This window comes from Leptonotus elevatus, chromosome 2 (assembly GCF_054856555.1).
Source record: "Leptonotus elevatus isolate MCC_2025b chromosome 2, RoL_Lele_1.0, whole genome shotgun sequence".
In the NCBI taxonomy this organism is placed as follows: domain Eukaryota; kingdom Metazoa; phylum Chordata; class Actinopteri; order Syngnathiformes; family Syngnathidae; genus Leptonotus; species Leptonotus elevatus.
In genome coordinates, this window is record NC_141240.1 from 44,045,224 (window position 1) to 44,072,773 (window position 27,550).

At 43.2% G+C, this 27,550-nt stretch overlaps 3 protein-coding genes across 5 annotated transcripts in view; 2 read left to right on the forward strand and 1 right to left on the reverse strand.

Moving 5' to 3' along the window:
* The window catches only part of LOC147180167 (14-3-3 protein beta/alpha-1), a 5,474-nt gene extending 2,560 nt beyond the window's left edge, over positions 1-2,914 (forward strand). The window contains exons 5-6 of the mRNA XM_086069546.1: positions 1,039-1,134; positions 1,217-2,914. Of these exons, the coding sequence (XP_085925672.1) occupies positions 1,039-1,134; positions 1,217-1,273 (153 nt within the window). The 3' untranslated portion in view covers positions 1,274-2,914. The remainder of the gene's footprint in view (positions 1-1,038; positions 1,135-1,216) is intronic.
* Positions 2,915-3,027: 113 nt separating this feature from the next.
* On the forward strand, positions 3,028-14,819 carry LOC147180168 (embryonic polyadenylate-binding protein-like). Its single transcript, XM_086069538.1, has 16 exons — positions 3,028-3,216; positions 4,054-4,255; positions 4,831-5,024; positions 5,130-5,245; positions 7,321-7,454; positions 7,529-7,623; positions 7,709-7,846; positions 8,933-9,028; positions 9,681-9,941; positions 10,818-10,905; positions 10,989-11,102; positions 11,165-11,283; positions 12,551-12,659; positions 13,657-13,787; positions 13,896-13,971; positions 14,409-14,819. The coding sequence occupies exons 2-15, from the start codon at positions 4,063-4,065 to the stop codon at positions 13,956-13,958; spliced, it is 1,851 nt and encodes a 616-aa protein (XP_085925664.1). The 5' UTR covers positions 3,028-3,216; positions 4,054-4,062; the 3' UTR covers positions 13,959-13,971; positions 14,409-14,819.
* Positions 14,820-17,950: 3,131 nt separating this feature from the next.
* On the reverse strand, positions 17,951-26,606 carry LOC147180169 (RNA-binding protein 39-like). Of its 3 annotated transcripts, none has more exons than XM_086069388.1 (15): positions 26,514-26,606; positions 24,888-24,945; positions 23,563-23,612; positions 23,293-23,475; positions 22,140-22,193; positions 21,004-21,121; positions 20,770-20,922; positions 20,552-20,692; positions 20,395-20,460; positions 19,536-19,740; positions 19,375-19,461; positions 19,205-19,292; positions 19,023-19,128; positions 18,493-18,571; positions 17,951-18,424 (listed from the first exon to the last, which is right to left on the reverse strand). In XM_086069388.1, exons 2-15 carry the CDS (start codon positions 24,936-24,938, stop codon positions 18,324-18,326), a joined length of 1,482 nt encoding a protein of 493 aa, XP_085925514.1. In that variant the 5' UTR covers positions 24,939-24,945; positions 26,514-26,606; the 3' UTR covers positions 17,951-18,323. The 3 variants fall into 3 exon arrangements, with proteins under 3 accessions (XP_085925514.1, XP_085925512.1, XP_085925513.1); XM_086069386.1 differs by lacking the exon at positions 26,514-26,606 and adding an exon at positions 26,330-26,505; XM_086069387.1 differs by lacking the exon at positions 26,514-26,606 and adding an exon at positions 25,691-25,955.
* Between the last annotated feature and the right edge of the window lie 944 nt (positions 26,607-27,550).

Below are 27,550 nucleotides of genomic sequence, written 5' to 3' on the forward strand. Positions count from 1 at the left end.
AACAACTTTTGATGTCTCACTTTGACATATAACACACACAAACACACTTACTGTAGAATCAAATGAGATGCAAGAGTTTAAAATTTAGGGCTGTGAAATTCAATTACAATTTCAATTATTATACACACATCATCGTAAAATAAATAAATAATACACATTTTTGAGTTGTTTAAATGTATACATTTGAACTTGCATAATTATAGTGTTTGGCAGAATTGTATTTGTCTTAATCTTTTTCTACGTTTAAACATAAAAAAAAATTGTGTACCCAAAAATAAATGATAGTCCTACTCGTGATTTCAATTACCAAAATAATCGTGATGAATATTTTCTTCTTAATTGAGCAGCCCGAGCTGAAATACAAAACTGCTACGACTGATACAAACAAAAACAACACTGACAATATATAAAAGTTACATAAGGTAAAAAAGCATCAAAGAAGCACCTGTACAACGTCTCCAAATTTTGGGGGTTGTTAAATTTATGTTGAACCTTGTGATTGGCAAATGCATGATAATAATTCATTCTCTGTCAATTATTATTATTATTATTGTTCTTATTATAATGTCGAAAAATATAAAATAAAACACTGAAGAGTGTAAGGAGAACGTATGATGGTGTAAGAAGATGCCATGTCTAACTTCGACCAGCAGAGGGCAGTGTTGGCGGCCTTACGAGAGGCTCCTGAGAAAAGACTCTCATTCCAAAAATGGAAAAAGAGCCCCACACAATAATTGGAACAGTGCGTGATGGCAAACTTTAGAATCAAATGTTATATTTGTGTTTTTTGCTGACAAAAAAAAAAGATGGAGACAAATATTTTCTGTAAAATGGTACACAAATGAAAGTGGAGGTCAACTGCGATTTGCTTGTGGTCACGCCCGTTTCGGCCATGTTTGATCAAGCGCAAGGTGGAAAAACAGTGAAACGCGCTATCGTCGCCACAATTTCTTACTTGGTAGCCGTCAGCAATTCATCTTTAATCACGTTCCGGAAAACCTCTCTGAATTGACCTTGAATTGTTTTGTGGCATTTCAGGCATTCGACGAAGCCATCGCTGAGCTTGACACTTTGAACGAGGACTCTTACAAAGACAGCACCCTCATCATGCAGCTACTAAGGGACAACTTGACTGTGAGTCTAACCGCCAAGCTCCGTGTCCTCGCGTCGGTTTCGAAGGCTTGATGTGACAACTGCGCTTCTCGTGTGTTTGCAGCTGTGGACATCAGAAAACCAGGGAGACGAGGGCGAGACCGGAGAAGGGGAAAACTAAAGGAATTGCACTGTTAATCCACCTACACTCTTATCTTAAAACACAGACAGCTTATATACATCCCCGTCCCCCGTCCCCCCGCCGCCCACCCGATCCCCACCCCACCCCACCCTCCCTCCACTCCATCAGCCCCTCCCTCTTCTGTATGACAAGCAGCCTGAATTGCTCCTGACCAACTAGTTTACCCCTCTCAGTTCACTGTGAGGCGACAGGGTCATTTTTCAGTTGTTAGTACGTTCAGTCACTTTGTAGAAGGTTGTATTGTTTTCGTTAGCTTTGTGTGTGCGTTTGTGGGGAGCGAGTGAGAGTGAAAATGGTATTTGTGTGTGTGTGTGTGCGCGCGCTTGTGTGGGAGATCTGGGGGGGGGGGGGTGTTTTGAATCTTAATCGTCCTTCCAAATTCCTTTGTCGCGGCTAGTTTGTGGCTCATTTGACCCCCCCCCCCCCCATATTTTTTTGTTACTTTTATTATTGTGTTTCAACATGGTATTTACAGGTTTTATTGTATGGATCTTATTGTATGGTAATGAAACTGGCAAACACTGTGATGGTAGGTGTTCCATTTGCTTCACGACCCCAAAAGCAGTTTTTTGCGTTTTGACTTTTTCTTTCCGGAAACGTGTACAAATCCTGCAATCAACTTTGCTGCAATTCTGCTGTGGGCTCATACAGAAAGGAGGCAGGCTGTATTGTGACACTGACATCTGAGCGTAATGCCGCCGCCGCCGCCGCCGCCGCCATGTTCGCCAACGATGATCCGCTTTCATATTCAGATGTTCCACATGACAAAGGCTCCCCCCGCCCCCCTTTTTTGCAAACTCAAGTGTAGATTGGCTTTGACGTTTGACTCACTGTCCAAGTGATGCTTAATGTGTTCTGTGGCTGCAGATGATTTTTGCAACATTGACTATCACGTGTATAGTTTAGAAATGTTTGACCTCACTGTGTCAATCTTGCTTGCAAAATTCCCTCTTAAAAGTGCTTGTTTTCTCAACAACCAAACATCTTGGTGTCTGGCCTAGCCTCTTCTCTTTCTTTCTTTCTTTTTTTTTTTAACCATGGTTAGCAGATGCTTAGGAGTTGAGATGAGACAAAACTCATAAAGGGTTCGTGCTGACTGATCACCTGCTAAATCACACAAAGTTGCCATTTCATCTCATTTGAAAGAAGCTCAGTGTCACAATACCGTGTATCACCACTACATTCCACATATTGTAGTTGAAGACACCATTCCACGTTATTATGCTGTTTCTTCTGACAATGCTCCAAGAAAATTGAAATGTTTTGTTCATTAAAAAAAAAAAAAAAAAAAAGTCCATTTCATTATGCTTGATGAAAATGCAGTTAGTGAATGTGGAACGAAGCCTGTCTGTATATCTGGTATTTACTTGCTTTGTTTTTACTGACAAGTCTTATGGCTAAAATTGCTTCTGTAACAGTCTATTACCCAGTGCACACACGTGGTTGTGAAAATTTAGAATAGTTCTAAAAAAAGCAATGATGACTTGGAGATAAACAATGGTTGGTGTAACTCTAGCTTTGTGTTTATGTATCTTAAAACCATTCTAGTTTCACTATACATGTAATACATAGGAACGTGTCAAAGACCATTCAGTGAAATAAAGTTTCGTTTAAGATAAATCAATTGTCGTTTTATAATGTGGTCGAAATAAGCAACATCATCAAACTGAGTTTGGCTGTGAACTGAACTCCACTCGAGGGCCTTCTTAAAAAGTCCGTTTGGCGAGAACTACTTTCTGTCGCGGAGTCGTCAGCCATATGAGTTCTCGCGTGAAGTAAAGTGACACGGGATTGCAGGTGTTCCGCCGCCGTAATTAAATGAAAAGCGGCTCCCGCTTTGGCGACGTTTGAAACCAGCTCGCTCACGACCTGTGAAACGTTTAATATTCAACGCAATCCAACTTTTTGGCTGTTTAAAAGCTGTAAGTAACAGCACATTTTCGTAGTTGATCAACTGATGTATGATGCACTTGTAGTCCTTTAGCTAGGACGCGATATCGTCACAACGCCGAACATTTTTTTTTTTTAATTTGGGAGAAAATATGGAGCATATTCGTATCACCTTTGTCATTAGCCCCAAACTTCGTTTTTTAACTAGATATTTAGTATCAGCGTTGACTTCATTTACTGTTTTTTTTGTTGTTGTTTTTCTGAGAAAAAGTGTCAGGCTGAGTTATTGTAGTTTTAAAGTTAGCTAAAAATGTCGTTTAGCGTTGCCAGACAGAATTGGATGAACCGCATCAAAATACATTTAGAGATCTTGAGGGAGAGTTTGGCTTCCATCACACGTGCATTTCCGAGCATTTCCGAATTAGGCCAGTATCATAAAGGCAAGTCACACATTAGTTTTTATTCTGAAGAAAAGGGGGGAAAAAATGGCAGTAAAGTGTTGCGAAAATAGATTTGGATGCGATAAGATGTCTGGCAGCTCATAATATTGTAGGAAAGGAGGTAATCAAAATAACACAAAACATTGTTTTGACGAGTCTTGCGTTACTTGTCATTTTTATTCAAACAAATGCGCCTTTTTCTTAAAATAATCACCCAAGTCATTTTTTTCTGATTTTTCAGGAAACACACAAAAAAAAAAAAGAACCATTTGCCTCACGAGGAGATGATTTAGGCAAAAAATACTTCTTTCTTTTTTTTTGCAAATAAAATAACTCAGGCAATTATTTTAAGAGGGTGACTATTTGTGTCATCAAGCTTCCCCTTGTACATGTGGCTGTTAAATGGGTGCTTACTTTCTCTCGAACCAGCCATCAACAATGAACAGCAGCGGACAGACCTATCCCCTTGCGTCTCTCTATGTCGGCGACCTGCATCCAGATGTTACAGAGGCCCTGCTGTACCAGAAGTTTTCTCCTGCTGGGCCGATCATGTCAATCCGCGTGTGTCGTGATATCATCACACGGAGATCCTTGGGATATGCCTACATAAACTTCCAGCAACCAGCTGATGGTGAAGTTGCATTCTTTTTTTTATTTTTTTATTTTTTTATTTCCCTGATACAAAAAAAACAAAACAAAAGCATTTTGCCCCTAATGGCCTGCCTGTGTAGAAAGGTGTGCGTGGCATCAATTTTGATAAGCAAGTCGGGCCTACTCATATTATCTAATACCTTTTTTTTTTTTAAATCACTCTCAAGGTTATGCTGAAAGGTCCTACGGGTCTTGGACACGGTGACGTTTAAGTCAGCATTGCAGCGTGTTCGTTGATGCTCGTTGTGGCATTTGAACTTGCTGTCACTAACGTGGCTGTTCTCACGCGCTGCTTGCCAGCTTTGTCTATAAATATCCTTAGCGGTAGCCTCAGTGAAGGAGCGTTCATGTGAATGGACCGAGGAAAGCGCAGCCTGGAGGTGATCACACACGGACGGAAGTAGCTCATGTCTGTCCAAAAACAAAAACGAAATGGTTGCAAATGAAACCCGACTTTCTCAGTGGACTTGTGTGTGTGTAAAGGGTGCTGTACTGTGATCCGAACTCTTTTGCAACGCAATGTTATTTCAGTCGAGTATTTCTTCATCTTTGTAGCGGAGTGCGCTCTGGATACGATGAACTACGACGTTCTCAAGGGACGGCCAATCCGAATCATGTGGTCTCAACGCGACCCGGGCCTCAGGAAGTCCGGCGTGGGCAACATCTTCATCAAGAACATGGATGACACGATTGACAACAAGGCATTGTATGACACCTTCTCGGCCTTTGGCAATATTTTGTCCTGCAAGGTGAGTGACCGGTGCTCGGACGGCCGTTTGTGTTGCGTTGCGTTGTGTGTTTTGAGCTGATTGAAGTCGATACGCTCAAAGTGTAAAGTGCTGTGTTTCCTCGAGGTGGTTTGTGACGAAAAAGGCTCCAAGGGCTACGGCTTTGTCCACTTTGAGACTCAGGAAGCTGCGAACCGCGCCATTAAGACCATGAACGGAATGCTGCTGAATGATAGGAAAGTGTGAGTACATTAGCAGCTTGTATTGATCTGTTATGTTCATCAAAAACAGTCAAGAAAATTGGACATAGGGTTCGGAAAAAGGAGCAGTGCAGATTGAATAAAGGTGCATGTAAGATACTGTGATTTCCGGACGACAAGATGTGACTGGTTAAAAACGGCAACAGCTATATTTAGCCATAATAACAAATATACATGCTAGGGGTGCACCGATCGATCAGACAGCCGATTTAGCGGCCCCGGTTTCCTTAATTTTGCGGGATCGGTGGTCGCCCGATCCCTTAAAAAAAAAAACGGAACTTTTTCACCGACGAGGTCTAAAAAAAAAAAAAGTCAGCCGCTGTCCTCTTCTGCTGAGATGACTAAATAAGGCTTTTCACTTTTATTTGAGAGAACTACTTCATGTGCAGTTAAAACAACCCGGTTGTATTATTTCACAGATTTTGTTCAATGTTTTCCAATAAAACAAGATTGGAACACTGAAGGTGTATGCAGCTTGTTATGAAAAAAAAAAATCAAGATCTGCCAAAAATCCGGATCGGCCGCTCAGACTTTTTACAAGATCGGTGATCGGCGGAAAAATTGTCATCGGTTCACCTCAAATACATGCAAAATAAACACCAGTTCGTGAGGACAAGCGTGACAAAAAATGGAATGAGTGGACGGATATCGCGAGTGTCGGGCTGAAACTTCAAGTCATCATTTGCTAAATTTCTTTTCTTTATTTAAAAAAAACAACAACTCATATTGGTCAGCACACGCTTGTGGTGTGGGTTTTATTTGATCTATTTGTAAATTATTGATCAATCTAGAGCATTGGTGGGCAAACTGTCCTCGAGGGCCAGAGTCCTGCAGCAAGCAAGCCTGACGGCCATTCTCACCTGTGTTGGAGGAGGGAGACATAGGACACAGTTGGCCCACCCTGATCGAAAGGCTTTAAAATGGCTTGCTCTCTTTGATAACGCAATGTTAACGGTTAAACAAATGAGCCGTTTTTGGGGTCCCCTGAAAAGTGATGATTTTGGAGGTACAAGGTTTTAGCCTGATGCCAGCGATTTAAAAAAAAAAAATATATATATATATATAAAAAAATAAAAAAATAAATAAATAATATATATATATATATATATATATATATATATATATATATATATATATATATATATATTTATTATTATTTTTTTTATTTTTATAATTTGACTACAGTATATTGAACTTCAAACTTATTGGCAATGTTGGCATCTGTTTTCTTACTCAAAACAATGTGACATCTTTATCTTCAGTGCTATGCATACGTTGCCGATGTATTTTTTTCCCCTCCCTGATCTTTTTAAACGCGCGCATCCCTTTCTACAGAGTTCAAACGGTTCTGAGCGGGTCGGACAAACTTCAGTTTGCATTTACGTGTTGTTGCTGTTGACCTGCTGGTTTAATTCCACAGAGTAGTACGTTTTGTAAACACACATACTGTATGTTTCTCAAGTAGACTAAAATGACACAATTACTCTGTTGGACCCCCCCCCCCCCCAAAAATAGCCCAATGTGCAAGCAATACTAAATACACTTGACTTTTTTCACTTGCATTTGACCCTGCGGCTAATACAAAGGTGCGGCTTTTCAATCAGATCACAAGGGGGCGCACTATAAAGGAAGCGCAAGAGTGTCAGGCAGAGCAAAACAAATACAGTAGGAGAGACGGAACGAGAGCGAGACAATTTGAACCCTCATTATGGAAAAGAAAGCGGTAACATTAAAAAAGACCCGCGGCTTATAGTCCAGAAATGACTGTACCTGTCCAAGTAGTGAGCGGAATTTTGCTGTGGAGTCAAACTAGTTTCCCAACACGTGCAATTGATACAAAAACGTCAATGTAGCCGAGTAAATGTAGCTTGTTGCTGCCCAATTCTGCTTACAGGCGTGTTTAAAGCAAAAAGAGTCAGTCTACTTTGTGATTGTCATTTCAAATGTTGAACAAACCGCCGTTTACCCCGAAAGACTTCTTTCCACCTTTTTAGGACGATGATATAACTTTGTTTTCCTTCAACCCGAGTTGATTTTGAGTGCGCTGATGTCTGCAGTTTTGTCGGCCATTTCAAGTCCCGCAAGGACCGAGAGCAGGACAGCAAAGCCGTCAAATTCACCAACGTCTACATCAAAAACTTTGGCGAAGACTACACTGACGACAATCTCAAAGATGCCTTCTCTGCATTTGGTAAGGAAGAGGGGGATGCTCAAATCGGATTCTCGCCCACAACGCAATCATCGGAGCATTTTTCTGCCTTTCAGGGAAGACGCTTAGCGTACGCGTGATGAAGGACGACCGCGGTTTTTCTCGCGGGTTTGGCTTTGTCAACTACGCCAACCACGAGGATGCGCAAAAGGTAGAAGGTTGTTGAGAGAAACGCACAACGGGGAAGCTGAAAGAAAAGTCATGGCGGGGGGGGGGACGTCTTTGTTTTTTGCCAGGCAGTGGACGAGATGAATGGCAAGGAGCTCAACGGCAAGTTCCTCTATGTTGGACGGGCTCAGAAGCGGCTCGAGCGTCAGGGAGAGCTTAAGCGCAGGTTCGACCAGATCAAGCAGGACCGCATCCAACGCTATCAGGTACCGCGCATAGCGAAGTCAACGAGACGCTTTTCACAATTCGGACCTTAACTGCCTTCTGTATCCGATTTGTACACTTGCCATATCGCCCGGTGTTGAGTGAAGTCATTGATTAATCGGCAAAAAGTATCACATTAATCAAGTATTAACGCAGATTAATCACACTATTAATTTTGACCGCAGACAATCCTTTAGCTTAACAGCGGATGGCTACGCTAAACGTAGCACAGGTTGCGTTTCAGCAATAAACATAAAGACATGCATTCAAGTGTGTATGACGTTCCGATTTTTCGTCCGCGTCAAAATATTGGAGCAGGGTGAGAGTTGAAGACGTCCTCATAACATTACATTTTCAAAGAATTAACACATAACAAACATTTTTGATAAAAAGCCTTTTTAATGAAGTGATTCATCGTGATTCAATCGTTTGGCAGCTCTTTTATTTATCGCTGCTATCTTAACTTCGCATATCTGATTGTCTGTTGGCCAGAGGCACAAATTTCATTTCAATCATTTGTAAAAGAAATAAGACGATATAAAACAATATTCTTTGATGTTGAATGAAAAGGAGCAGAAAGAAGACGAGTCTTATTTTTTTCTGCCCCCGTTCCTCCCCAGAGTTCAGTTACAAAGTAAAGTAATTAAAAAAACAAAACTACAATTGTGTGACAGCTGGTCACACAGACAGTCACATGACTTTTATTCTCGATTTGCAATTTGGTTGCTGACATTAGTGAACAAACAAAAATGACGATCAAACTTAACCTTGTGCGTATTTCTTTAACAAGCTGGATTTAGTCATTCTTTTGAATGTCATTTTTTTAAATTGGATTCTTTCGTTTCTTTATTCCGATTGTCCCATTGTCCGATTCGTTCTACGGAAATGCGACGTTCCATCGGTCTGCTCCTAAATCTTTTTTTAATTTCTTATTTTTTGATGAGATCTGTCTGAACTTTATCTTCTACTTGCTTACTCTTTTTTTCCCCCAAATCTCTTTTGAATATTCAACAGCAACGTTTTGTTTCTGAGCCGTCAGCGTAAATTATCGGAATCCTTTAAATCTTGTAACTCTCGTCTGCTTTCAGGGCGTCAATCTGTACGTGAAGAACTTGGATGACGGCATCGACGACGACAGACTGCGGAAGGAGTTCTCCCCCTACGGCACCATAACGAGTGCAAAGGCATGTGCAGAGAGGAGACATTTTAAAAAAGTGATGCCTTGACTTACGAGTTGAATTTGCTCTGCGGCCTGCTTGTTACTGTTAGAGTAGACACTTTTTATATTCTACTCTTTGCGTGTTCAATTAACTGAATGGTGAGATTCTGGTGAAGAAGTCCCTTTGCAAAGGTATCAAAAGCTTTTGATGACAACAATTGAACTCACTCAAACAGCGGTCTGTTCAGATTGTGTGTCCGTCCTTCCGCTGCACATCATTATTTATTGAAAAGTGGGTGAATACGAAAAGTCTCCTCCCATCAGCAAGTTCCCAGGAATACAAATCAGATTAGAGAAAAACAATAATACAAAGCCTGTGCCTCCCCTCTTCCGACCGGCTGAGACCGGTACTAGACTAAACTCCCTTGTAGATAGCATGGAAAAGAACTTGTTGCCCCTTTTCTTCTCAGGCGAAAGAGACAGATAAGAATACAATACTATTCATTGAGCCATACTGCTATAACTAAATCCAAAACGGCTAAAATATAAATTGAAACTGAAAAACAATGTTAATAATTTAACATTACTTAAACACTTGTCTTCCCAAATCATCGTTCCCCCCCTGTTGAAATGAACGAAGTGACTAACTCAGTTTGACCTCTGGCCCTTGCGCGTAGGTCATGACCGATGGCTGCCAAAGCAAAGGTTTTGGCTTTGTCTGCTTTTCATCGCCCGAGGAGGCAACGAAAGCGGTGACGGAGATGAACGGAAGAATCATCGCCACCAAGCCTCTGTATGTGGCGCTGGCCCAGCGGAGGGAGGAGCGCAAAGCCATCCTCACCAACAAGTACATGCAGAGGCTGGCCACGCTCAGGAGCGTCAGCAGCCCCCTCATTGACTCGTACCATCAGACCAGCTACTACATGACCGTGCCGCAGGTAGGGCCCGCGTCGTCGATTGGCATTCCCGATTTTTGAACGGACTGCTGTTGTACGCGGAGTTGTACGGCGGTGCCGCGACTTGCAAGTTGACTGCGTGTTTGTGAGCGCGCTTGTAAGTCAAAGCACACGTTTTAAATGGGGGCCGTCCCACAATTGAAGTTTTAAATTGTAATTAATCGCAGGGCTTCAATTGCAAATTTTATATCTGTTCTAAATGTACAATAGAAAAAAATATCAAGTTTTTCATACTCTTGTTCACAAAGAAGGTGAAAAAATGTTAAACTAATAGAAATATGGCGGCATCTTTTAGTCTTTGATTACCGTAATTTCATAAAATTTAGTTAAATTAAAAATATGTACTGTAAAAGAATAGTGAGTGTGATATTGATTTGTGTTGAGGTCATTCTTCTGCCTCTAGATGGCATCATTGCATTTGTAAGACGTTCGTTTTCATATTAAGAGCTATCGAATCTTTTAACATGACGTAAAATACGACTTGTCTCCACCAACGTATGCATTATCATGACATTTATTGCTGCAAAATGTTGGCGCGTCTGCTGCGTTGCGACTGGAATTCGACCGATGCCAATACCAAAACAAAAACATGTTTTTTTTGTTTGTTTGTTTGTTTTAAATTCTAAAGAACCGCATCCTCCGCTGGATGTAAAAACACGACTATCTTGGAAACCTTTTATGAAACAGGAAATGCGTGCACCCGACACCTGCGATCACACATCAGTTCAAATTTCTATACTCGTATCCGTGAATGGCATCGGGCCCGTTATTTGTCCGGACTCGCCGATACCGATGCCGGCGTTTTAATGCCGTGTCGAGAATTGCGGTATCGGCGCAACCCTCGTTTGTATGTTGCAGGCTTCCACGCGCACCTTCTACGAGCACAATCCCGCCGGCAACATGAGATCGGTGCCTCGCTGGACCGGACAGCCGCCGAGAGTCCACGGTGAAGTGATCGTTCGGGCTCGTGACCTTCTGCGTGCGTTGAACGTCCAAAGGTGACACAAACGGCGCCGCGCGTCTCCTCAGGTCCGTACTCGTCCCAATACGTCGGCGGCTCCGCCCCCCGCCAGGGCTCCACTTCCATCGCCACAGTGAGACAGGCTTCCACTCAGGCTCCACGCATCAACACACAGAAGACAAGTCGGTCCCGGCGTCTGATGCGCATTGTCGGCACGGTTTGAAGCACGCCTGTCTTTCGTTAGGTAACATCGGAACCCAGACTGCATGCGGGCGAATCGACTTGTCCGCTGCGTCAAGGAGCGGTCAGTTTAAGTACTCGTCGGCGCTCATCTCTGTGCCCGCCCCCATGACCAGACTGCAGGTACTCGTAGGGCTGTGCACTTTTTTTTTGGGGGGGGGGGGGGGGGGTTATTGAACATATAAACATAAAGAAAACACATACAAGTCTAAAATAGGAATTGAAGTCAAAAAAAGAAAAGAATGTATCCATCCAAATTCAATTACAATTTCAATTATTACAAAACTAACATTCAAAAAGCATTCAATTTATACATTTGCATTTTTTTTAAATAAGTAACTGATTTCATACATTTTGTTTCATCCAGAAGGAACGTGTTTCAAAGAATTTTATTTGTCTTAGTATTTTTTTTTTCTTTGAAACATTTTCTCATTTTGTACCAAAAAAATAAATGATTGTTCAAGTTTTTGCCAGCACAAATTAATTTTTATATAAATTTTGTTTGGTCCAAAAGGAACTTATGTAATTATAGCGTTTCTATTTTTTTTTTTTAATTGGTCTTAATATTTTTAAATGCTTAAACGTCTTGTGTTGTATCAAAAGATAATCATTTCAATTATTGCCCAAATATTTGTGATGATCATTTTTTCCATAATCGAGCAGCCCGAGCTTCTCGGCCATGTTCCCAACCCTGAAACATTAGCACAGTGGTACCTTGACTCGAGAGTTTCTTTTTTTGCTCAATTTTTGTTTTTAGTTTATTTTGTGTATGTTTATTACTGGTTTTGTTTCCTGGTTTGTGTGGAACAAGCACATAATAGAAAATCAGACAAAGGCTCGCCCCCCCCCAATTTTTTTAAATGAGAAACAGGAGATGGCTTGTTCCCATTCAATGGAGACTGCAACACTTCCTCCTAGTGGACGGAGCAGGGATAACCTTTCAACTTGTGAACGTTCTGAATTGTGCGTGTGAAAATCTTGAAATCACGCGATGTTTGGCCTCCAAAATAAATGCGCCGTCTGATCCACAAGCGCCCATTTAATAATTCACAATCAGAATGAAATGGCAAGTTATGACAAATGCACTCATGGAAAAAAAGCACGTGTAAATTGAAGATGTTTTTGTGGATCTCAAAAACACGGATATATATTTTTTGTTGTTGCGAAATCTCTCCCCAGCGTGTTTTTGGAACGCCATAGAAAGACATTTGGCTGGTGTGTGTCTTTTGGTTTAATTGCACTATTTATTTCGTGAATTTTTTTAAAATATATTGTACAATACAGTCCTGGTCTTCATTAAAATATATTATTTGGGGCGTAACAAACGAAGCAAAGTCCCCATTTGAGGGACTTGTTTTCACCGTCTGGGCTGGTTTTTGGCTGTTCTTAGGTTATTGCGGCCCCTGCGATGGAGCATCCCGTGCACGTGAAAGGCTTGGAGCCACTCACAACCTCGATGTTGGCTGCAGCGCCGCTTGTGGACCAGAAGCAGCTTTTTGGTACGAGTCAGCAGATGCAACTCACTTATTAACAAGTTGGGACATTTTAGTCCTTTTACTCATTTCGTATTCTTATCTACACAAATACCATCTTATTTAAACAATAAAAATGTCTACAACGGCATATTAGGGCCACGTTTTTTTTTATTTTTTTATTTTTATTTTTTTTATTAAGAGTGGCGAGGGACAATATTCAGAGAAAAAAAACTCGAATTTGCAATTTAAGAAGTGGCAGATTTGGGGGAGAGAAAAAAACTCATAAATTTACGAGAAATACACGAAGCGTACTACTTGGATGATTGTGACAATATTTTTCCGTCGGGTTTTCAAATTAGGAGCCGGTAATTGCTTCAGCAGAGATGAATTGATCCACTTTATTCTGATTAATTATCATGTTGAGCATTCGCTCGTTTGAAGCTTTGCGAAGGTCCAAATCCTGACGATCAAGTGTTGGAAGTTCATTTGTTAACGTCAATATTCACGCGTTGACGTTTCCAGAGCTTCCGGAGGAGCTCAATTGATGTGTCGAATCTGCCGCTCTCCGTCATTCGTCTGCATTTACCTTTTAAGTATGCGAGCGTCTCATTGGCTAGTGTTGAGTCAGCTGATCAGGAAGTGTCGCTCTCGCTGTCACGTTATGACGAGGAAAGTTTAAATCAAGAATGAATCCGTCTCCATCCTGCCTTTTCATTTGATCAACAGTGTCGCATTAACCACCAACGAATTCTCACGTTAGACTTTCTATTATTATTATTATTTTTTTTATTTTATTTTTTTTGTCCGTTTTTTTTCTCTCCCAAAGTTTTTATCTCGGAATACTACCATATTGCATATGTCAGTGTTATATGACGTGATGAAATATTGTTTACGGTGGCTGGATTTTAGGTTGGCATGGTTGGTGCGTGGCCTTCCATTTTCTCACAACGGATGGCAAACGTGCTCTGAATTGATGTTCACGTTCAGCATTCTGGTATGTTGTGTCCGTGCTGCGACACAGGTGAGCGTCTGTACCCGCTGATCCACGGCCTTCACCCGAACCTGGCGGGAAAAATCACCGGAATGCTGCTGGAGATCGACAACTCGGAGCTGCTGCGCATGCTGGAGTCGCCGGAGTCGCTCCGCTCCAAGGCAAACAAAAAAAAAAAAAAAGGCGGGCGGCGACACGTTTCAGGGCTGCGCCGTGATTGGGCAATCCAAGAAAAAAACAAATTGTCTTCTTGCTTTCTATTGGATCAGGTGGACGAGGCCATTGCCGTCCTACAAGCCCACCAGGCCAAGGTCTGCTCGCCCAAAAAGTGAGGAATGCGTTAAGGTCAGCCATGTCGATTGCTATCGAGACCCTTCGGCGGATTTTGCTGCTGCGTTTGTTCGCATCGTTTGTCGTATGCTTGACGAGTTGCAAATCCATAGACTGCGAAACGATTTCAATTCGTCGGCGTGAGCTCAAAGCCGCCGCGAAAAGTCGATTGACATCAAATAACTGCGATATCTGCTCGTGCGGACGCTAGTGATGGCAAAATGAAGCTTCATGAAGCATTTGCGATATTTTTTGACTCCTCTAGATGGCACTCATGATTCAAAGATGCAATGCAAATGTAATCCTATTTTCATTGCACTTGCCTTTATCTTTAAACCAAGAGCACCATCTAGAGGAGTCAAAAAATATCGCAAATGCTTCATGAAGCTTCATTTTGCCATCACTAGCGGACGCACATTTAAATGCAACTAACGATTAGGTTTTCTTTACAGGTGGTAGGCGACGGAGGAGTGATGTTGATTTAAAGAAAAAAAAAAAAAAAAAAAGTTGAAAGAAAAGCAAAAATGTTGTCTGTTGGCTGTAACGAACAAAAGGAGTTGAAGCTGTTTTGTTCTTTTTTGTCATTTCTTTTGTTCTCATATAAAGTTCACAATATAGGCATTAAAATCTGTCTGGAGTCATTTCAACACGTTGCAAGCGAACATCCGGTGACGCACTCGACGGCATCAAGTCACGTTTGGACACGAGTGGCTCGAAATCCAGGAAAGAAAAATTACATTTGAATCATGTTTTGTTTCGCATTTGTCAATTCCAGCCAATAATGACGGAACTGCCGCACGACTCGCAATATTCGTCCTCTGTCGAGAATGCAAACCTAATCTTTAAAACGTCATTTAAAATAGAGCATTTTTTTCATGAGATTAACTCATTCACTTGCAGCCATTTTCACTGAAGCAACCCCCTTCGCTCCTGGCTGTTAGACTGATTTTGCAAGGCACACAGAATATTGTGTTCTATTTCTATAAAAACATGGAACATACCAAAAGAAAGATGAGTCTCTTCTTTAATCAGGAAAAAAAAAGCGATTTGCAGCAATTGGCATTAGAATACAACTAAGTTTCATTATTCACAAGCCTGTTAAGAACTGTTTTTTTGCAACATGGCCCTGGTTGATCTCTTATTCTCTACTGCCACCTGCTGGCCGTTTTTGTAATAACCACCATTGCTTTAAGCCACCTCTTCAGTTCAGAGGCTGCATCAAAGCCTTCTGTATGCTCTGCCATAAAAAAAAAAAAACGTATAAATACGTCACACAACACATTTAAAATAGAACGTATTTATATGTTTTGGGGGCAAATGAGTTCATCACATCTTAGAATTTTGAATTAATTGCTTAATTAAAAAGGCTTTTGAATAAATAAAAAATTTGACTGCCAAATTTAAAGAGCACGTGTTCTGTGTTAATCTTTCCGACTTTTAATGTTATGACGTCTTCAACAATGTTTTTTGGTAATTTTTAGGTTATTTTTTTTTGGTAATTTTTTGTAATTTTTTTTTTTTGGAAGAGCTCAATATTGTTCATTCGGTAATATCATCATTGCTCGCTTTTTTAAAATATTTTGTATGTGAGTGTGTGTGTGTATTCGTTAGTTCACCAAAAACCTATTTAAAAAAATCCCATACTGTTCACCTAAACCGAACACCGCCGTCAGGAGACCCGAGGAAGGACCAAAGAAAGGAAAGTGAAATCCAGCACCGACCAGACACCACCCACCGGGCCACAAACCAGAGTTCTTCACCAACCCCAGAAACATCGAAATTCCAACAAATCAGGGAGACCTCAAGAGACCAAAGGAGAGACTGAGGAAAGGAAGGACAGACGAAGCCGAGTGAGATCCACAGACACCAGCCAGCCTCCACCGATTCAACGACCTGAGGAGGAAGCAGATTGTGTCTGATGTTGGTGTGGTGGATCTGGTGTGCATGAAAATCTCCACCAAAGAGGGGAGCCGTCGACCCCCGCCAGGACAGCGGAGCGGAGAGGGCAGCCGCTACCCACCCCCCGCCGCGTGGAGGGACGGAACACCGGGGGCAGCAGGGGAGATGGGGGCACCGGAGGACGGCCGGCACCCCCGAACCCCAGGCCCAGCGGGGAAAGGCCCCGGTCGTCACTCCGGCGTTCTTCGTGAAAGCTAACCCGTTACTGAGTCCGCCAGCTTAATGTCTGACTGGAATGCAAGTAGTTCTGTTTATTGCTCAAACACAACCTGTGCTACTTTTTTAACATAACCATCCGCTAGCAAGATGAAGGATCGTCTGTGGTCAAAATTCATAGTGTGATTAATGTGATCATTTTTTGCGATGAATTAATTAATGCTTTCATCTTGTGCCCAAAATGCATCATGTTTGTGTAGCAACTTAGCAAGAGTGTGACCTGTAGGACTTTTATCGACCCGCTGCGTGATTTAAACCGTTTGACGCGCCAGTTAGAATTTACTATAAAAAGAAAACAAACACGCATTGTAGATGTAAATAAAGACAAGCTTTGTTTTTTAAAACATCGCTGATTCGGAAAGAGGCAACATTAAGGATGATATTTTTTGGCCTTTTGACAAATATCGACTGGCAAATTTCCAGCGTTTCAACTCTCGCCTCCGGCCGAGCTTCTCCCTCGTCCCGGGGGAGGCGGGGCGCATTGAGTCCGAGTGGACCACGAAGGAGTCCCATCGGGCCTTTTCGGCCTGCGGGACTCCAAAGGCGGCTGACACGCACCGGCTGGCCAAGCGGAACGCAGCTTCGGCGGAAACTCGGACATGGGAGGAGTTCGGTGAGGCTGTGGAAAACGACTTCCGGACGTCTTTGAAGAAGTTCTGGTCTACCATCCGGCGTCTCAGGAGGGGGAAGCAGTGCACCATCGTGCGCTATTGACCTCGACTCGAGACATCGTGAGTCGGTGGGGAGAATACTTTGAAGACCTCGATTCCACCGACACGTCTTCCGTTGGGGTCTCTGGGGTCGACATCACTGAAGTGGTCGGGAAGCTCCTCGGCGGCGAGGCGGATGGTGGATGAGATCCGCCCGGAGTTCCTCAAAACTCTGGATGTGGTGGGGCTGTCGTGGATGCTTTGTGGACTTGGAGAAGGCGTTTAACCGTGTCCTGGGGGGGGGGTTCTGTTAGATTATTAACATTGTTTTTCTGTTTCAATTTATATTTTTTTAATTGTTTTTTTAGAGATGTGTATTGAGGAGACCAACAGTTCATTCACATGTGAGTTAATGCCCTTTCCCCCCCATACGTTAACACCCCCCCCCCCCCATATTACACTTGCTAAGAAAAGGACACACACACGTGTTCAATTGTGAACTGCTGCAAAGCATTTGAATAATTATGACAAATACCAACCATGTTAGTTTACATAAATGTTCATGCTAATCATGAATTCAAAAGTAGAAACTGCACTGGACTCACTAATATACAGTAACATAGTGAAATGTCATTTGAATTGTATTGACAATCTTCATAGAAATGTATGGGTGGGAAAATGATATGACATATGTATTACATACAAGAGGGAAAATAAAGGCCACCAGATGCAAAAACAAGAGCTGACAGCAAGCATCAAGAAAGCCTGCGTGGGCTTCCAAGACCCCCAGAAAATGCCACGGTGCGTCGAGGCAGTGGCGAAGGCAATCCAGCTATTGAAGATTGACATATGGTTTGAAAATAAAATCCTTATTTCTTCCCACTGGGAAGTATGCGTGGTTTTCTTTTATTTTTTTGACATCCTGTTTTTGTGGGCTTTCTGAGCTGAAAGCCCAAATAATGTAAAGATAAACAAATAAATACTTGAAACTACTTAAAATGCGGGCCCTGAATTTATAAACTATGAAAGTTTGACTTTTTGAATGGAATTATGCAAATTATTGCACTTTTTGGACGAGCGCCCGCATACCCCAGAGCTTTAAACTTTTGAAGTTTTGGTTAAGTTGAAATCGAACCGTTGATCTCGCATGAACAGAACACATCAAGCAGTTGAGACTTTTCAAATAGTTTATTGAGAGGCTTCATACTAAAAATGAACTCATGGCTGTAAAAAGTTACAAAGCATTATTGTCGACATCGATATTCTTTTTGGTTCTTAAGACCCATTTGCTCCAAAACCTTCCGTAATCCTGCCGTTTGTTTTTCAATCTACAAAGTACAAGGAAACAAGCAGATGAGACGGGAATATTTAAAAAGAACGGACCTGCAAGTTCTTCAGTGGTAGTTGACGGCACAAAGTTGAAAGCAAACTGAAAAGTAGCCTTTTCCTTTGAAGGGCGTCCATACGAAGTCCAGTCGACCCGACTTCGACGAGGCCTTTTCAATCGATGCAAACCAACGGACGATCACAAAGCGCGCCGCACTATCGACGCGTTGGCATCAGAAGCTGCTTCGCCGTTACGGACTCCGGGAAAAGGTTGTGGTACGTCGGTAAGGGGACGTAGGCCGCCTTGATCATTTTGCCTACAAGAGGAAAAGACGTGTTTCGCCCGGAATGGTGTCATCGCTCGTGCTCGTTTCAAAGCGCGTACCTGCAAACCAGCGTCCGTGAAGCGCGTTGACGGACGCCATCGCCGCCGGAATGGACGGACACTTCACGTACACGTTACCCTGCAAACAAAAGGGTTCGCTTGAGTCACGGCCGGCGGACATTTTAATATTGAAATACGGATCTCGTCTGGAGTTGAGTCCAAATATGGTCACAACACAAAAGCTGATATTTGCAACATTTGGAAGAGCGTTCGCGTTTTCTGCCCGTCGCAAAATGGCTGCCGACAGATGCAAATCTGAGATGCAAGAATAAATGTCGCCCCAACCTGTGATTGCAAACCAGTCAAGTGCGAAGTCCTCACGTTTGCTACAAATGTGTTCGTCTATCTATGCCAGCAACGTAGCGTGACTCGCGCATTGTGACACGTTCGCATGGCGGCGTGCTGTCCGATTGTTTCTCGTCTAAAACGTGCGCCTTTGCTCAAAAAGGGTCGCGGGGAAGTCTAAAATCCCACAAATTCAACACTTATCATTCGATGTGATCTGGAGTAGCGCGAGAACGCGTTCCCACCTGAGCGGAGCTCTTGTCCACATAAATGTGAACGACTCCTCCGTGCTTGTTGCACTCCTCGATGACGTCATCTTGGATCTCGACGGCCCAGCTGGGATCGTTTTCCCTGCCAAACACAAAAGCGCTGCGTAAACACGGCAACCACTTCGCCCGCATTGTGAAACGCGGGGACGACGACTTACGCTTGCGGGTTGAAGAGGTTGGACAACTGAAGGCAGTGCGTCGCCAGCGGCTGCGACGGGAGGTTCAACGCTTGGCTTTGCGAAGGAGCTGAAACGGCGCAACGTCAAGCTAACAATCACGCGACCGCGCCCGCCAAAAGCGCCCCCCCCCCCCCCCCCCCCCGACTTACCCGACGGGGTGGCCATGTTCCCGTACGATACCGAGCCGGTCATCTGCAGCGCCTGCTGAGCGGCCGGGGGGATCTTCAGGCCCGTTCCTGCCAGGACCAAAACGCACGTCAGGCTCAAAAAGCCGGAAAGCAAAAAAAGCCAAAGGTCGCGTGTTCCAAACCTTCGGCGAGCCGCGCCATGAGCTGCAGCCGGCCGGTGGTGCCGAGGTCGATGCCGGTGCGCTCCAGCTCGTCGTTGTCCAGGAAGGAGCTCGCCGTGGACGCGTCCGAGCGCTCGGTCACGTGGCCCACCTTCATCGGCCGGCCGGCCAGCTCGAAGCCGTTCAGTTGCTCGAGGGCCTTTTTTGCGCACTCGGCATCTGCGAACTTGGAAAAGCCAGCAGATCGGAACCGTCGCGTCACAAACGCATTCATCAAGTCGAGAGGCCGATACGGGTTTGCGGGGCCGATAACCGATATTCTGTTGCAGTAACATAGAAAATATTAGCATCAAGGTAAAAATTAAAAAAAATGAAGCGCGTTTGTAAAACAACTTCTCATATTTTCAACATGTTTGTTTTGTTTTAAAATTCTAATCAAAAACGGAAATAGTTTTCCAAAATGTTCACAGAACTGAAATGTTCAAACGTTCACTTATTTTCGCTTTCATTTGAACAAAGGCAAAAAGCTGCATCTCTAATAAAGCTAAGTGACATTTGAAATAAATATATACATAAAAATCTCCATGAAATGAACCCCGTTTTAAATTGCTCTAAATCTCTGTGCTTGTGAACGTAGCACAAAAAAAAAAAAAAAAAAGTTGGTCAAATAAAACAGTGAAAATTTGCAAGAAAACGTAAAAACGGTCTCTGACCATCTTTGCAACAATTTACAAACTTTGAAGAAAACATCACTAAGTTTGCAAACATCCGCCGCTCAGAAAGATGACAACAGATTTGTACAAACGGCCGAAGCAGACATCCGTCAAAATGCTAAATATCGGCAGGATAATCGGACAATCGAAGACGGCGCTTTCCTTACCGATATGAATCCATATCCTTTGGAGCGTCCGGTTTCGCTGTCCATCATAAGCTGAATTCCTTCAATCTACACAAAAAAACGAGAAGATGACAATCACGTTCACCGGCGCAAGCGAGCGCGAATCTCGCGCCCGAGAAATGCGGAAATCCATCCCGACCTTTCCGAAGGGTTCAAAGATCCCTCGCAGCATTTCCTCCGTGATGTTGAAGTGCAGCGAGCCCACGTAGAGGCGCATGGGACCCGCGCTGCCTTTCTGCAGATTGCTGGCGGCGGCGGCCGCGGCCCGATTTTTCTCGGCCTGCGGAAACGCTCAATCAATCAGCCGCGTGTGTGCGGAAGGTGCGAAAAGCGGGGAAAGGAGGCGCGCCGGCCGACCTGAGACGCCTGCACGATGATGGGCACGCCCAAAAGCCGCTGGCCCGTCAGCCCGATGGCCAGCGGCACCGAAGACGACTCCACGAACTCAATGTAGGCGATCCCTTTCGATCTCCGCGAATTCCGGTCCGAGATCATTCTCACGTCTCGTACCTGCGCGGCGAAAAACAATGGCGGACGTGGATTATTTTGTGCAGGGGGGCGCGCGTCCCGAGCGTCCGGACGCTCGCTCACTTTCCCGACGGCCGAGAAGAAATCCTCCAGGTCTCGAGCTCGGATGCGAGCGGCGAGCTGCATGCAGAAAACGGTGCGGGCGTCTCGCTCCTCCGGCGTCAGATTGTCAATCGGTTGCCTGCAAACACAAAACAAGCGGCTCCATTAGATCGCACCGGCAACTGTTAAAAGGAAGCCCCCCCCCCCCCCCCCACGACAAGTTTGCTCTATAATATTGATTTGGTTATTAGCATAACTGGGAGATTTATTGTTAAAAAAAACATTTACTGTTGAATACATTTTGTAGAAACTTTATTTGGACGTACGCCGCCATTGTCACTTACGTGGCAACGCATTCAGTGCGTAGCGACGTCGACCGGCAAAACGCCCCCGGGAAAAACTTCAAAATAAAAGCCTCTCTTGGCATATGACTTGGTGCGGGAAGGTTTATTTTGAAGTTGGCCTCGTCTCCTCATTGGCGGTGTTTTGCCCGACATGTAAACAAACCGCTTACTGGGTTTGCCATCGCGCTCGTGGCTCTGACGCCGGAAATCCGGCACCGCGCCGGAGTACTTTAAGCCCCGGAGATGGCGTGTGCGGGATTGTGTGTAAAATGGGGCGGTGCAATTCATCGGAATTCAATTACAATTTCAATTACGCTCGCCACAATTACAAAATTGGCATCATCGTAGACAAAAGTCAACGATTACTGACACTCATTTATGAGCAGCATCTTGGCACCTTTTTTTATTTTGAAATGACTCGTTTAATAAATCTAGTTTGGCCCAAAAGGAAATTGCACAATTGGGAGTGTTTCAAAGAAATTGATCTTCGTATTTTTACATGTTTAAACATTTTCTTATTTTGTTCCAAAATCCTAATCATGATTTCAATAATAACCGAATTCACATTTTCCTCCTAACGGAGCAGCCGTCGCGCAAGACGTCAATGAATGCGGCAGAGGAGAAAACGCGGTTTAATGATAGCGCAACACAAAAGTCCTGAAAAATAATAATAATAATAATAATAATAATAATAATTGTATTGGCATTCTTGGGAACTGCTGCTGCGAAATCAGACATTTTCCGACCACAAGAGGAACGCAGACGACACCAACGTTGACAGAAACAAGCCAAGAAGAGGACACGACTTCGTACCTGACTGGACTCTTCTCTTTCTTGACAGGACTCCGACTTTTGGAACGCTTGCGTCTGAAACCAAACATCGTTACATTTCTTTAAAAGGGATACTCGACCCAGCGAGACATTTTCAGCAGCAAAAAGCGGAATATTTTGCCCAGAATTCATTTGCCGCTCGGTCGCCGTGCTGAGCCGCAGATCATGTTTTTGCTTTCTTTTCAATGTTTGTTTATGCACATCTTCTTTTGGTCTACGTTGGTATTGTGTGTGTTTTCAAACGATGTCAAATGCATTCTTTGTAGGAAAAGTGCTATACAAACAAAGAAAGATCTTTTTTTTTTACGTACAATTATTACCTTAAAAAACGATTATTTCCGCTTGCTGTCGACCGAAGATGACATCACCCGTGTTGAGGAAGTAGGTAACAACCAATCGTGGCTCAGTTTGCCAACCAAACCCAGAAACCAGGTGAGCCATGATTGGTTGTTACCTACTTCCTCAACACGGGTGATGTCATCTTCAGTCGACAGCAAGCGGAAATAATCGTTTTTAAAGGTAATAATTGCGCAAGAAATATAACAAAGCAATCAAATTCATTCTGGACAAAATGGTGACTTTTTACTGCTGAAAATGGCTCAAGCGCGGCTTTAAGAAATCTTTTTTTTTTGTTAACATTTACTACTTGCCGAGCAAGCCAGTGCTTCCCAAACAGGCCGAGTCGTGCCGCGACAGATCACGAGGCTCGCTACTGCCAAGTAACGCAATTGCGCTCCATTTGGCTGAAAATGGCCACTGGCGTAATCGTTGCACCTGCAGCCATTCACGCAACAGAGTAAGCTATGGTTTCCTTTTAAAAGTTGATCCGCTTTGTGCTCAATTAAAGTTGCCCAGATGTCCATCCATCCATCCATCCATTTTCTGTACCGCTTGTCCTCACAAGGGTCGCGGGGGTTGCTGGAGCCTATCCCAGCTGGCTTCGGGCAGTAGGCGGGGCACACCCTGAACTGGTTGCCAGCCAATCGCAGGGCAATGAATCCTTATTTTAGCATTCATACTTTGATGTGCAGCATTTTCGGTCGGTGGTGTCTCAAATGCAAAATGGCCGCCGTGGCTGATTGTCGGGAAACACTGGCCTAAGCCGCGCGCGCACGAACGCATTCGGGCGACATACACCGGGGGGCTCTTTCGAGCTTTGTAGCGCCCCGCACGCTCCCGGCTGCGATGGCGTTCCCGGCTGCGGCTCTGCTTCCTTTCCCGGCTCCGGCTCCTCCTCTTGGCTTTTTTTTGGTCCTTGCTTCGGCTCCGGCTCCTCCTCTTCTTGGAGGCCGGGCTTCCGCTCTTGCCCTGTCGCTTCCTGCGCGCAATTTGATCACGAGAATTCGGTTATTGCCAAACACAGCGCTCTGTAATCTGGGGGGGAGAGCAAAAAGCGAAAACGTACTTCCTGTTCTGTCCATCGTGTCCGTTGGCATGAGAAGACTTGACCTCATCCTAAGCAAGGTCGATAGAAGAACATCGTGAGGACGTGGACGCAACATTTCAAGTCGTCATGGTAAAAGGGGGAGGGGGGAGGGACAAGAGAAAAATGCAGAAATGTTTCAATTAATAATAATACTTCAAAATGTTCTTCTGTTGTGCCTGGACAAGGCGTCCGTCCCCCAATTGCCGCTCTTAATCAAAGATGGCGGGCGTCCCAACACTACTTTTAGCCGAGTTCAGGAATCTCGGACCATTGGCCGCTCATCTCGACCCTTCCCCCCCCTATTGCAAAAGTCGTACCAATGTCACTATTTGTGCCTAATCGTGTGACCACGCGTGATGCGCGGAGGGGGGGGGGGGGGGGTGGCTAAAAGACATCCTTTGTGGGGTTGGTGTCAGTCCAGTGATCTTCACCCATTTTCGTTCTTGGACTGTAAGAGCTCGATGCCACCTCTGTCACACATCTTGCCCTGAAGCAAACAGGGATTCACACTTCTTAGTAATATTGACGCCCAAGAAAAAAAAAGAAAATAAATGATTTTAATTAATTTTTAATTTTTTAATCTTCTACGAGATTGTGATCTTTAAGCGTGCCCGCTAATATCGTCTCGACTAAAATGTATGCCAAGTCGCGTAACAAATGGTAGAAGTGCAGCTCGTGTGGTGTTTTGTTGTGTAGCATGCAAAAAAATCAATATGCTGATACACATTCAAGTTAATGAGGCAAAGAGGCAGTATTCACGTTTATAAGCAAAAAAAAATAAACATGTTTAACAATATAAGGATGGAATTAGCACAATGATAAGCTTTACGGGAATGGGCGTCTTTTTCCTCAGTTTCAAGAAAATCTTAACACAGCCTTCCTTATTGCCATCATGCAGGGTTTATAAATGTGAATACTGCCAACTTTGCTGGCCAGGTTAAAGACGGGCCTATCGCTCATCGGTATTCACCTTGTTGCAACCGAATTGGGCCCGGGGGTGTTTTAGGTCGAATCTCTTTTTAGTCCTACGGTGAACCACAGTACATCAGTATATGCACAATAACTACCTTCCTTTTTTTCACAGTTCACAGTGGAATCAAAGATGAATTCATGGGAGTAGAGGTGAGATATCATTAGGGAAGTCTATAAAGAAAGATAGATGCGGATTTATTTATAAACTTATAGCGGTTTGCTCAAACACACCACACAACATTCATGTAAACTTTTGTCACAGTTGTAATTATTATTATTATGAACGGCTCAAGTGTAGAACGTAAGCGTCATTCTTTGACCTTTCAACCCACCTTTCTGTATGGCGCCTCCAGCATAGCCTCAACATCAAAATCATCAGCCATGACGATCCTAAAATAGAACGAGGGAAGCAATTAAATCAGAATCGCAATACAGTTTTGGCCGTACATGCTGAGCGGTGGTTCTTTTTGCCGTGACCGGCAACTCTCCCGCTATTCTTATTTTGCCGTGAACGGCTCTCACTGGTCAATTGCAGGAGTGAAATAAATATTATTTGCCGTGATTACAGTTACGCGAATAGGTTATTTTAGTGTGATTTATAGGCTGTTGGGAATTGGTTATTTTGCCGCGAGTCGTGCAGGCTGGTACACAAGTCACCGGCGCATATTTTTTTTTTTACTTGTAGTTCTTGTGCGATTCACGGCCAAATAACGTCAAGTGGCGAGTTCCCGATCACGGCAAACAATAACCACTGCGAATTTAACAAGCAAACTAACACACGTGTAATTTAAAGCCTTTTAAAACGCTGAAAATTGACAGCCTACGCTCGATGTTAAATAGAGCGTACGTCAATTGAGAAGAACACGAACAACACGCACGTTCGACGATCAACACATGCTACAAAGTCTCGGAAGCTAAATGGCGGTCGCAGCTACATGCTAACCGCTAATTAGCTGCTCGGGCCCGTCGTAGCAACCGACGGCCCCGCTTTGGACTACAAATCCGTATCGACATAGACGAATGTGTAATGTGATAAAAGCACACGGTAAACAGTGTTCGCGCAAATGTTTAGCGAAATATCAGCACGATGCTACAGTTTCAAAACGTTCATTAACAACAGCAAAGGTTAGCTTACTTAGCAGACAATGACGATACCGTCTGGAATTGGTGAAAATGTGAGGAAAAGTCCAAATATCAGCGAGTTTTCCGCTGAAGAGTTTCTTCTGGGAGCCTCCCGTTCTGCAGATCCCACTAAAAAGTGGTTTAATAATTTCAATGAGCGCCGTCTTATGTAAGACGTGTTTAGTACGCGAAGGCCAAAAAAAGCCAAAAGAACGGCCGTGGCCTTCACACACACAACATTCAGCTTCCTGCTTCTTCTTCGTTGCTTATTTTCGATGTTTCTTGTTTTTTTTTAATCTAAAAGGTAGAACACTCTGCCATCTAGCGGATGTAGAAGACACTCGCACACTTACTGATTTGTCGTTGTTTTCCAAAGTAAAAGCAACCGTTTGCAACATTTTAATAAAACACAAAATATGTACGTCTGTTTTCATGAAGGACTACAGAAATTAATAGAAATGCCACAGGCTTAAATCTGAGGATTTAGATCATTTTAATTGAATGGCTCTCGATTGATAATTTGATCACTGATTCGTTGTCAATTCATTTTGACACTGCTAACCTCAATGAACAGTACAACTACAACTTAGTATGCGACCACAAAGGCCAGCACAATGTCAAATTAATCAATATATATATATTGTAACGGCACCTTTCCCTTTTCTTTTCGTCGTTACGTAAGCAGGGCATGAAGGTCTCTAACGCGCACCAACCGTAGTCGATCTTTCCACCTCAGCAATGGCCACAAATGCAAAACGCCATTGCGGATGAATAAAAAAGGTCTCCACTTTACTTACATTAAAAAATGGTGATTACAAAAGCATAAACAAACTTACGATCAGCACGGTTAGACAAAGTTGTTGCTCCTAGCCCTATTTGTTTTTCCTTTTTTTTTTTATGCCAACAACACACTTTACGGCATCTCCTTCCTTTACGACAGCCTAACAAGCAGGACAAACGTACGGAGCACAAATACTCAAATATATATATTATTTTTTTAAAGGTTCGAGAGCACAACATCATCTCGTTGTGTGATCACTGATATTGCTTAATTGTTGTGGTCTTTCTTTCTTTCTTTCTTTCTTTCTTTCTTAATAATAAATAATAAAAGTAAAATAAAAATAATCCAGTCTTTCCTGCTTTCAAAAACTCTCGTCAAACTTGTAGAAAGGCATATTGAGGCCAGCTCAAATTTTATTCTCAATGGGTGTCGAGGGTGTGACTCTTAAATGGAGTTCAGCCAAATGTTAGAACGAGTTTAAATGATGGCTATATCACATTATTATCATATTTATTGCATATAGCTAGCAACGTGAGACTAAGCTATATTATTTACTCCGGTTCGCACAAAACATGTACCTGCTGGTCTTTGGAGGGTCATGAGGGAATCTCGAAACAATCTCGAAACAGTGAAAGAATAAAACAGCATAGGAATTTTCATAATTACATGTTAATGAGCCCCTAGAGAGCATTGTGACCCCTTTTGGGCTTTTTGATGGTTCTGACCAGGCCATTTCAAAATAAAATACTACCCACGGGGTTAAAAAGGATTCGAATTTGTCTTTACGGGCATTTCCTTGCACACATAGACTTAAATTGTCCACCAGGTGTCATTACTGTGTCTATTAAGTCCATTGAAGACTGCAGTAATAGTGAGAAATAAAGATTGATAACAAGCAGTGACGTCAAAGGACTAACGAGACACTACGAAGCAGTAGAGAGCAAAGCAAGCACCCTTGCCTTTCTTTGCAACCCCTCACTTGTTTAAAGGAATACTTTTGCCATTGTCAGCAGTAAAAAGTTAATATTTTGTCTATCATGAATTTGATAACATCATTATTTTTCATGTACAATTAACATCTTTAAAAAGGCA